Genomic DNA, 12,289 nt, shown 5'->3' with positions numbered 1-12,289 from the left:
ACTCAAAGACGCTTTACAGGGATTACTAGAACATAGAGAAGAAAATAAATAGATAAATAAGTAAACGAACAGAAAAAGGAGACAGAAGGTGAGGTGACGGTCAGTGGTTGAAGGCAGTCCTGAACAGGTGAGACTTCAGTGATGTTTTGAATGTGGTGAGTGAGGAGGAGTCTCTGACGGTTTGGGGTAGTGAGTTCCAGAGGGTGGGAGCAGCGATGGAGAAAGCCCTGTCCCCCCAGGATCTGAGTTTGGTCCGGATGGGGGGGGACAGGAGGTTGGCAGCAGCAGAACGGAGGGTGCAGGTGGGAGTGTGTCTGTGGAGGAGGTCAGTCAGGTAGGATGGGGCCAGGTTATGGAGGGCTTTGTAGGTCATGAGGAGGATTTTGTACTGGATTCTCTGGGGGATGGGGAGCCAGTGGAGCTTGTAAAGGACGGGGGTGATATGGTCACGGATCGGGGAGTGGGTGAGTAGACGGGCAGCCGAGTTTTGAATGTATTGAAGTTTACTGATGATTTTTGAGGGTGAGCCATAGAGGAGGCTGTTGCAGTAGTCCAGACGGGAGGTGATGAAGGCGTGGATGAGGGTTTCTGCAGCTGTGGAGGAGAGGGATGGACGGAGACGGGCGATGTTTTTGAGGTGGAAGAAGGCTGTCTTGGTGATGTGTTTGATGTGTTTGTCGAAGGAGAGGGTTTGATCAAAGATGATTCCAAGATTCCGGATCTTGGAAATGCAGACAAAATGAGGAAAACCTGAATTTAATGGTAAACCTCATTAACTGTGTGTAGAAAATTAAGTAGAAAACTTTGTTGCAAAGGCATTATATTTTTGACGACGTCATTGCACTTTATGTTTATACATAAATAACATAACCGGTTTTAAAGATCTCATTAATCCTCTTAATATCAGTAAAATGAAAACAAAGCTGTGATTTCCTAAAGTTTTAACATTTCCTTCATAACCGATCAAGACGTTCAAAGTAAATGCTCAAACCTCCTGAGGAATAGCAGGTGAAAGAGGTTTTATCAATCTGAACAGATATTAAACAGGTGAATCTAAGGAGAGCAAAACTGACAAACAGCTTTCTTTAACACGATTTTAATATTGTTTGTGGGGTAAGAAATTGCACTTTTTAGCAAGCCTGCACAAAACTGTCAAGGGGGAGGGACAATAACTATGCTGTGGATTTTCGTGTTAATAGCATTTTTCACCAAATGAACACCCTTGACTTTACCAATTATGTTCTGGTCTTTAGAAATACTTGCTGAGCAATCCAGCCCACCTTAGTACAGCTGTGGATGAACACTTCTTTATCAATGAGAGCATTTCTCAGGTCAGGTACGTGAATCATTAACCATTGCTTTTAAATGCTGAAGTAACACAATCTGATGTGTGTTGTGAGACTTCAATAGAGTGTCATTTAACAATAGTTCCTTTCCATTGATGGGACATTGGTTGATGAAAATGTTACTTTATAAGAACAGTGTACTAATATTGTAACGGGGATTTACAAATACGATAGAGTTGGTGTATCCCTTCAAGGTCACAGGCTTTATTGTCAACATGCAGTTGCTGAGGTCAGTGAGAGTATTTGCTTTTATATTTGTTGTCAGATATGGATAAGTGCTATGCTCCCCCAAGAAAAGAAAAGCCAAAAAGAAATAGCAGATGAAACTGTAACATCCAAAGTGTGATTATCCTCCCCTCAGGAGAGTCACATTAACAAACTGAACTGATGTGCAACGTATAGTTGGTTGAACAATGTACTTTCATGACAGTAGAGCAGTTTGCCACATTGTATTCTGACATTGTGAAATTAAGTTGTGTTTACACATCACGAGTCAATTTCAGATGGTGAGGAGAACATCTAATAAGCAAGGGATTGTTTCCTGCTTTGTACTTCCCAGACCTGAAATTGGAAATGTGATTTGGGACCGTTTAGGATGCTGGTCTTCGATAATGTTGTTATAGCACATACCAGGTGATGTTTACAAAGTTATTGTTCTGCCATGACTCATGTTTTAGACAATGCAAATGAAACATTGATCAGTCTGACAAAGGATCCCGACACAAAATATTGTCTGACCTTTTCCCTCCACAAATTGATTTGTACGGGTGTCAGGGGTTATGGGGAGAAGGCAGGAGAATGGGGTTAGGAGGGAGAGATAGATCAGCCATGATTGAATGGTGGAGTAGACTTGATGGGCTGAATGGCCTACTTCTACTCCTATGACTTATGATCTTATAAACGCCACTGGGCCTGCAGCAGCATAATCTCCCTCATCCCCTACAATCCTCCAACTCAGGCCACATTTGTTCTTCTCACTCAAAGTCTTCCAATGTTTTCCCTCGCTGCTTTTATTTGTATTTGAGCATGAACACAGTAGGCTATAAAAAGGAACTCCTTCCTCTTTTATGTTTTTGCACAAAACATTTCATGAAGTGCCGCCTTAGTGGAAAATAAACCAAAGGACATCTTCAAGGATGGTATAATCGCCAGTTGAGATGTGACGGGAATGTAGCATTCTCTCAAAAGCACCTTCTCTGATTAAACCCAAATTTCACTCATTCCCCCCGCCCCCCCCCCCCCCCCCCTCTTGGTTAAAGGCAATGGTTTTAAGTTATGCTCCATTTGTAAAAGTGTCTTTCTTTTTAAACTCAAACGTATTCAGTTGCAGTGACTTGGGTTTAATAATATTTGTGGCTGTCATTGAATCTGACAAAACCTTTTCTGTGTAATTGGCGCTTACATTAATGAACCATATGGGAGCAAAGCTGGAGAGGAGCTTCTTCAGTTGATGTCTGAAAATCATGATAAACTTGGATTTAAGGTTCAGCTTCAGAATCCGTCTCAAATCAGAACCCTGGAGCTGTATTTGGTTTATATTACAATCATTTTTGTTTTGGTTGATGTGTCGTTAACCAGCTGATAACCAGGATGTAAATGATCTCTGAGTCTGGCTGCGGTGGGGCAACAAGTGATAAGAATAAGGGGTAGGCCATTTAGACTGACATGAGGAAAAACTTTTTCACCCAGCGAGTTGTGAATCTGTGTAATTCTCTGCCACAGAAGGCAGTGGAGGTCAATTCACTGGATGTATTTAAGAGAGAGTTAGATAGAGCTCACGGAATCAAGGGATAGTGGGAAAAAGCAGGAACGGGGTACTGAATTTGGATGATCCGCCATGATCATATGGCTCGAAGGGCCGAATGGCCTATTCCTGCACCTATTTTCTATGTTTCTTTTTCCTGATTTGACTGCAGAGTCAGAGAGAGAAATCAGTTGGCCTGTATCTTGTTGGCTGTGAACTGTTGGCACTCAGCCATCAACAAAAGGCAGTTCCGGACTTGCACAAACATGCTGTGAATGACTTTCTGAATGGCAGATGGTGTTGCAACTCTCACAACACTCCATGTAATGACTTACCGTGGAGTGCACGTTGTGGGGCATAGTCCTGCTGTGAATCCTTAAAACAGCGGTGAGGCGCCACTCTGATTCTGCGGCAGCCAGACATGGCATGGAATCTGTGACCACTGTGACTGCAACGATTCTAGATTTGCAGTTTAAGAGTAAAAAGGAAGACAAATGTTGCGGTTATTTTAATTAAACTGAAGTGTTTCAGTGCTGTAGATTTTTTTTAAATAATGTTTTTTCTTATTAATTTAAATCTTAGTGATTTTAGAATGCAGAGACTTTGAAAACCTTTAAAGTCATTGAGAGCTTTGATAGCAAACAAGACTCAATTCTCAGCATTAGTTTCAGGCAAAGTTGATTGGAGATGTTCCGGACCTCCTGGAAAGAGGATAATTGTAAAATTAAAGTTAGACGATGTAAGCAAAAAAACAAAGTGCTGGGGGAACTCAGCGGGTTAGGCAGCATCTACGGAGAGAACGGACAGATGGCATTTTGGAACGATGGGATTTGGGGAGGGAGAAGCCAGAAAAGAGAGGTCGGGCAGCACAAAGCCCTACAAGTGATAGGTGAATACAGCTGGATGGGAGAGAGTGACTGGCAGATTGGTGGAGTAAGTGACAAAGGCCAGAAGTGAAAAGGAGTTAAAATGGTGTCTGATGAGGAAAGAAGAGGAAGAATGAAACGTAAAGCCAGAGGAGGGATATGTTTGGAAGTGGACCAGGGGAAGGGGAAGGGAAAGAGAGAAGATCGAAGGGAATTAGGGATGGGAGGTGAGCGGTGAAGGAGAGGAATAATTGGGGTGATGGGAGATGGTGGGAGAAATGGGTATGTAGGGGATAGAGTGGGACTGGGAATTATTATTTCAAGTTGGAGAATTCAATGTTCTTACTGTTGCGTTGTAAGATAGCCAAGTGGAATATGCAATGCTGTTTTTCCAGCATCTTTTTTCCACATGATTTCTTCCAGCATTTTATTTTTTGCTCAAGATTCCAGCATCTGCAGTTTCTTGCATCTCCATTAGATTGTACAGAAATGAACCCACAACATTGGCACAACTGATAGATTTATGTTAGTTAAGGTAAGATAGGAAAATAAAGTTCAGGTATAAATCAGCCTTGATCCAGTTGAATGGGGGAAGGCAGGAAGGGTTGGATGCTTTAGCCCTCATGATACTTTAGTGAAATGTCCAATATATAATTTTTAAAAGTTAAATTATGTAACTTTTGAGTTGAATTAAGTGTCAAAAGAATTGCAACGTGGAGCAAAGTGTTAGGAGCTTCTCTCAGACAAGCCTCGTCTCGACCCGAAACGTCACCTATTCATTTTCTCCAGAGATGCTGTCTAACCCGCTGAGTTACTCCAGCTATTTGGGTCTATCTCCAGTTTAAACCAGCTTCTGCAATTCCTTCCTACTCATAATCCTTCAATATATTCCCCACTCCCCTCATTAAACTCAAATGCCCTGAAAACCTGTTTTTCAGAGCCCCCTACCTTCTTTGCGATTTTTAGTGAAGAGTTGAGAACATAGCTCGGGTGGTGTGGGTCTTTGAAAATATTAGCTGCCGTCTTGAGGCAATGCTTCCCTTTGATGGGGGGGTAGTCAGTATTTGTGATGGACGGGCAACGTGCACCAGTTTCTGCAGCCTTCTTTGTTCTTTGCCAATCTAAATGCCCAACCAGGTTGTGATGCAACCAGTCAGTATGCTCTTCACCATGCACATATAGAAGATTGATAGAATATTTGGCAACATGCCGAAGTTCCTCAAACTTCCAGGGTGGCATGGTGGGGCAGCGGTAGATTTGCTGCCTTGCAGCGCCAGAGACCCGGGTTCGGTCCTGGCTACGGGTGCTTGTCGGTACGGAGTTTGTACGTTCTCCCTGTGACCTGCGTGGGTTTTCTCAGAGAAGTTCGGTTTCCTCCCACAATCCAAAGACATGCAGGTTTGTGGGTTAATTGGCTCTGTATAAATGTTAAAAATGTCCCTAGTGTAGGATAGCGTTAATGTGCAGGGATTGCTGGTCAGTGCGGACTCAGTGGGCCGAAGGGCCTGTTTCTGCACTGTATCTCTAAACTAAACTAAAAAAAACTAAACTAAACTTCTGAGGAAGTAGATGAACCTTCTTTGTATTTGCACTAAAGTGCTGGGTCCAGGACAGATTATCAGAGGTAATGTGTAAGAAGGAACTGCAGATGCTGGTTTAAACCGCAGATAGACAAAACGTTGGAGTAACAGCGGGACAGGCAGCATCTCTGGAGAGAAGGAATGGGTGACGTTTCTGGTCAAGATCCTTCTTCAGACTGTCTATCAGCAGTAATGTGTTTGCTTTTCAGGTGTTTTCCATGTGTTGTAAATTTTAAAAGACCTTTTGTTGTAAAGCTTGAGCAATGTCTTTCATTTTCTGAACATGAAAAGCAGTGATAAAATGAAATACCTTGATAACACTGGCAGCTGTGAACCTGGGCATAGGACCGCACTGGGTCTTGGAGCCATTCTGTGATTAGAGCAGGTCAATTTTCTGGGAGCCAAACCTCCTGCAGAAATCAATGCCCAGAATAACACTGGAAGAAGCAGCATGACCCAAAGGCAGGTGGGCAGCAGCTTCAGAGTGATGATAGATACGGCCCATTATGAATGAGAATAAGAGTAGTGAGTTATTAGTTCCTTTTGGGATCCATAGAAATTGAGTAATTTTAAAATTCTTAAATGCACAAGAAACTGTAATATATTTATACAAAGATAAAATTATCGCTGATAAATGGGATTTCTCACATTTTCATTTTCCATTAAATAGAGGCCATTCAGTCAACCCAATGCTGGATTTCAGAACACTCACCTTTGTACTATGCCCCAACTTATCTGCTGTAAATCAATTCTCTCTGACATATGTATTAACTCGTATCCTGCTCCCCTCCCCCCCCCCCCCCCCCTCCCCTAATGATTCTCCTGTTTCACCCCTATGCCAGGGGAAATTTACAGTAGCCATCTACCTCCACATCTTTGGGATGTCAGAGGAAACTGGAGCTCCTGTTTTACCCCTATGCAAGGGGAATCCCATGTGGTCTCAGGTAAACTCTACCCAGTAGCTGGAGGTTGCTGGTGCCATACACCAGCAGCTCTAATTGCTGTTTAAGACTAATTCATAAGCAGCTAATCAAACCACGGTAATATCTCCAGTGCAACAACTGTGGGTGAACAATAAGTGCACTCCTTATTGCTCACTCAGATATCCTGAGAAAATAAAATAAAATAAAGGGCAATCTTCTGAGATATTCCTTGACTTACTGATTTATATTGTGAGCATTAGTGGAGGAAATATTTCAGAAATGATGGAAGTGCACCGTAGGTTCTGCTGCTTTATTTGGAATCTTCTTTGAAAAGAAGGTGATCGGTTAGAGGCCTCAAAGAATGTGGAAAGTTTAATGGAAATGGACACTAAGTATAAAACAATCCAAAAATGAATCTTTCCACCCCTAACACCAACATCTCATAAATGATAAGTTTCAATCTACAAATCATAATATCGGAAGTGTCAGTATTACAGTATTACAGTATAGCAAAGGGGATTACAGAGGCATGAGGCAACAGCTGGCCAGATTTGACTGGAAGGAGACCCTAGCAGGGAAGACGATGGAACAGCAATGGCAGGTATTCCTGGGAATAATGCAGAAGTTGCAGGATCAATTCATCCCAAAGAGGAGGAAAGATTCTAAGGGGAGTAAGAGGCATCCGTGGCTGACAAGGGAAGTCAAGGACAGCATAAAAATAAAAGAGAATAAGTATAACATAGCAAAGAAGAGCAGGAAGCCAGAGGATTGGGACTCTTTTAAAGAGCAACAGAAGATAACTAAAAAGGCAATACGGGGAGAAAAGATGAGGTACGAAGGTAAGCTGGCCAATAATATAAAGGATAGTAAAAGCTTAGGTATGTGAAGAGGAAAAAATAGTTAAGGCAAATGTGGGTCCCTTGAAGACAGAAGCAGGGGAATTTATTATGGGGAACAAGGAAATGGCAGACGAGATGAACCGGTACTTTGCATCTGTCTTCACTAAGGAAGATACAAACAATCTCCTAGACAGTCCAACAATAAGCAGTAGCAGCAGCAGCAATCAGCAGTAGCAGCAGCAGCAGCAATCAGCAGTAGCAGCAGCAGCAATCAGCAGTAGCAGCAGCAGCAGCAGCAATCAGCAGTAGCAGCAGCAATCAGCAGTAGCAGCAGCAGCAAGCAGCAGTAGCAAGCAGCACCTAGCTGTGTTGCTTGGAAGTAGTGTGTGGGGATTGTGTGGGGATTGTGTGGGGATAGTAAGGAGTAAGACCTGTGTGATCTCCCGGACTAGTTTCGATCGCCTAGCTTGGGGTCGGAGAGGAATTTCCCGGATTTTTTCCCAAATTGGCCTGGGTTTTTTATCCGGTTTTTCGCCTCTCTCAGGAGATCACTCAGTTCTTTTGGGTGGGCGGTTGGAGCGGTTGGAGTAGCGGCCGGGCGGTAGGTTTAGTAACCGAGCACGGGGCTTTGTTTGGAGAGTATGACTGCCAGGGCAGTTTTTTGTTCTGGGTGTCAGATGTGGGGAATCTGGGAGTCTGATAGTCTTCCAGACATCCACATCTGCACCAGGTGTGACGAGATGGGGCTCCTAAGGGACCGTATTAGGAACCTGGAGCGGCAGATTGATGACCTCCGTCTGATCAGGGAGAGTGAGGAGGTTATAGATAGGAGTTACAGGGAGGTGGTCACTCCTAGACCACGGGAGGTAGACAAGTGGGTCACTGTTAGGGGGGGCAAGGAACAGAGGCAGGGACTAGGGAGTACCCCGGTGGCTGTGCCCCTTGGAAATAAGTACTCCTGTTTAAGTACTGTTGGGGGGGCAGCCTACCTGGGGGCAACGACGGTGCCCGGGCCTCTGGCAAGGAGTCCGGCCCTGTTGCTCAGAAGGGTAGGGAAAGGAAGAGGAGAGCAGTAGTAATAGGGGACTCTATAGTGAGGGGGTCAGATAGGCGTTTCTGTGGACGCAGTCGGGAGACCCGGATGGTGGTTTGCCTCCCTGGTGCCGGTGTCCGGGATGTGTCTGAGCGTGTCCAGGATATCCTGAAAGGGGAGGGAGAGGAGCCAGAGGTCGTGGTACATATAGGTACCAACAATATAGGTAGGATAAGGGAAGAGGTCCTGAAAGGAGAATTCAGGGGGCTAGGAAGAGAGTTAAAAAAAAGGACTTCCAAAGTAATAATCTCAGGCTTACTGCCTGTGCCACGCGATAGTGAGAATAGGAAAGGAGTGAGGTGGAGGATAAATACGTGGCTGAGGAACTGGTGCAGGGAGCAGGGTTTCAAGTTTCTGGATCATTGGGACCTCTTCTGGGGGAAGTATGACCTGTTCAAAAAGGACGGGTTGCATCTGAACCCGAGGGGAACCAATATCCTGGCGGGGAGATTTGCTAAAATAACTGCGGAGACTTTAAACTAGTACGGTTGGGGGGAGGGACTTAAACACAGATAGCTAATAGGCAGTGTGTGAGGCAGGAGGCAGAAAAGGGAAACACTCAGACCCAATATGTAGGAGAGAAAGAAGGGAAAAGAAATAAACTGAGAATAAGAAATGATGGGTCCCTTAAATGTGTATATTTTAATGCTAGGAGCATTGTAAGAAAGGTGGATGAGCTTAGAGCCTGGATTGACATCTGGAAGTATGATGTTGTGGCGATCAGTGAAACATGGTTGTAGGAGGGTTGCGATTGGCAATTAAATATTCCAGGATTTCAATAGACAATAGACAATAGACAATAGGTGCAGGAGTAGGCCATTCAGCCCTTCGAGCCAGCACCGCCATTCAATGCGATCATGGCTGATCACTCTCAATCAGTACCCCGTTCCTGCCTTATCCCCATACCCCCTCACTCCGCTATCCTTAAGAGCTCTATCCAGCTCTCTCTTGAAAGCATCCAACGAACTGGCCTCCACTGCCTTCTGAGGCAGAGAATTCCACACCTTCACCACCCTCTGACTGAAAAAGTTCTTCCTCATCTCCGTTCTAAATGGCCTACCCCTTATTCTCAAACTGTGGCCCCTTGTTCTGGACTCCCCCAACATTGGGAACATGTTATCTGCCTCTAATGTGTCCAATCCCCTAATTATCTTATATGTTTCAATAAGATCCCCCCTCATCCTTCTAAATTCCAGTGTATACAAGCCCAATCGCTCCAGCCTTTCAACATACGACAGTCCCGCCATTCCGGGAATTAACCTAGTGAACCTACGCTGCACGCCCTCCATAGCAAGAACATCCTTCCTCAAATTTGGAGACCAAAACTGCACACAGTACTCCAGGTGCGGTCTCACCAGGGCCCGGTACAACTGTAGAAGGACCTCTTTGCTCCTATACTCAACTCCTCTTGTTACGAAGGCCAACATTCCATTGGCTTTCTTCACTGCCTGCTGAACCTGCATGCTTCCTTTCATTGACTGATGCACTAGGACACCCAGATCTCGTTGAACTCCCCCTCCTCCTAACTTGACACCATTCAGATAATAATCTGCCTTTCTATTCTTACTTCCAAAGTGAATAACCTCACACTTATCTACATTAAACCGCATCTGCCATGTATCCGCCCACTCACACAACCTGTCCAAGTCACCCTGCAGCCTTATTGCATCTTCCTCACAATTCACACTACCCCCCAACTTAGTATCATCTGCAAATTTGCTAATGGTACTTTTAATCCCTTCGTCTAAGTCATTAATGTATATCGTAAATAGCTGGGGTCCCAGCACCGAACCTTGCGGTACCCCACTGGTCACTGCCTGCCATTCCGAAAGGGACCCATTTATCCCCACTCTTTGCTTTCTGTCTGTCAACCAATTTTCTATCCATGTCAGTACCCTACCCCCAATACCATGTGCCCTAATTTTGCCCACTAATCTCCTATGTGGGACCTTGTCGAAGGCTTTCTGAAAGTCGAGGTACACCACATCCACTGACTCTCCCTTGTCAATTTTCCTAGTTACATCCTCAAAAAATTCCAGTAGATTTGTCAAGCATGATTTCCCCTTCGTAAATCCATGCTGACTCGGAATGATCCCGTTACTGCTATCCAAATGCTCAGCAATTTCGTCTTTTATAATTGACTCCAGCATCTTCCCCACCACTGATGTCAGACTAACTGGTCTATAATTACCCGTTTTCTCTCTCCCTCCTTTCTTAAAAAGTGGGATAACATTTGCTATCCTCCAATCCACAGGAACTGATCCTGAATCTATAGAACATTGAAAAATGATCTCCAATGCTTCCACTATTTCTAGAGCCACCTCCTTAAGTACTCTGGGATGCAGACCATCAGGCCCTGGGGATTTATCAGCCTTCAGTCCCATCAGTCTACCCAAAACCATTTCCTGCCTAATGTGGATTTCCTTCAGTTCCTCCATCACCCTAGGTTCTCCGGCCCCTAGAACATTTGGGAGATTGTGTGTATCTTCCTCAGTGAAGACAGATCCAAAGTAACGGTTTAACTCGTCTGCCATTTCTTTGTTCCCCATAATAAATTCCCCTGCTTCTGTCTTCAAGGGACCCACATTTGCCTTGACTATTTTTTTCCTCTTCACGTACCTAAAAAAACTTTTGCTATCCTCCTTTATATTATTGGCTAGTTTACCCTCGTACCTCATCTTTTCTCCCCGTATTGCCTTTTTAGTTAACTTTTGTTGCTCTTTAAAAGAGTCCCAATCCTCTGTCTTCCCACTCTTCTTTGCTATGTTATACTTCCTCTCCTTAATTTTTATGCTGTCCCTGACTTCCCTTGTCAGCCACAGGTGTCTCTTACTCCCCTTAGAGTCTTTCCACCTCTTTGGAATAAATTGATCCTGCAACCTCTGCATTATTCCCAGGAATACCTGCCATTGCTGTTCTACCGTCTTCCCTGCTAGGGCCTCCTTCCAATCAATTTTGGCCAGCTCCCGCCTCATGCCTCTGTAATCCCCTTTGCTATACTGTAATACCGACACTTCCGATTTTCCCTTCTGCCTTTCCATTTGCAGAGTAAAACTTATCATGTTGTGATCACTGCCTCCTAATGGCTCTTTTACCTCTAGTCCCCTTATCAGATCAGGATCATTACACAACACTAAATCCAGAATTGCCTTCTCCCTGGTCGGCTCCAGTACAAGCTGTTCTAAGAATCCATCTCGAAGGCACTCTACAAACTCTCTTTCCTGGGGTCCATTTCCAACCTGATTTTCCCAGTCTACCTGCATGTTGAAATCTCCCATAACCACCGTAGCATTACATTTTTGACACGCCAATTTTATCTCCTGATTCAACTTGCACCCTATGTCGAGGCTACTGTTTGGGGGCCTATAGATAACTCCCATTAGGGTCTTTTTACCCTTACAATTTCTCATTTCTATCCATACTGATTCAACATCTCCTGATTCTATGTCACCCCTTGCAAGGGAATGAATATCATTCCTTACCATCAGAGCAACCCCACCCCCTCTGCCCACCTGTCTGTCTTTTCTATACGTTGTGTACCCCTGAATATTCAGTTCCCAGCCCTGGTCCTCTTGTAGCCATGTCTCAGTGATCCCTACAACATCATACTTGCCCATGACTAACTGAGCCTCAAGCTCATCCACTTTATTTTTTATACTACGCGCATTTAAGTACAACACTTTAACTTCTGTATTTACCTCCCCTCTCACATCGTTCACAATTGGCCCTGCCCTTAATTTCTTTTCCGCTCTAGAACTTCTGTTCCCATTCTTCCGAGAGTCTTTTGCAATATCTCCTGTATTCCCTTTTACCTCATCTTCATATTCACAATTTGTTAACCCCTCCCCCCCACTACTTAGTTTAAAGCCACAGGTGTCACACTAGCAAACCTGCCTGC

At 44.3% G+C, this 12,289-nt stretch overlaps 1 protein-coding gene across 1 annotated transcript in view; it reads left to right on the top strand.

Annotated features, from left to right (window-relative positions):
- The window catches only part of LOC144593026 (uncharacterized), a 102,053-nt gene that overhangs the window by 59,188 nt on the left and 30,576 nt on the right, over positions 1 to 12,289 (top strand). Inside the window, exon 10 of the mRNA XM_078398440.1 lies at positions 1,254 to 1,336. Within this exon, the coding sequence (XP_078254566.1) occupies positions 1,254 to 1,336 (83 nt within the window). The remainder of the gene's footprint in view (positions 1 to 1,253; positions 1,337 to 12,289) is intronic.

Source organism: Rhinoraja longicauda, chromosome 4 (genome assembly GCF_053455715.1).
Source record: "Rhinoraja longicauda isolate Sanriku21f chromosome 4, sRhiLon1.1, whole genome shotgun sequence".
NCBI classification, from domain to species: Eukaryota; Metazoa; Chordata; class Chondrichthyes; order Rajiformes; family Arhynchobatidae; genus Rhinoraja; species Rhinoraja longicauda.
The sequence above is the reverse complement of the archived record's forward strand: the minus strand, read 5'-3'. Positions and strand labels throughout refer to the sequence as shown.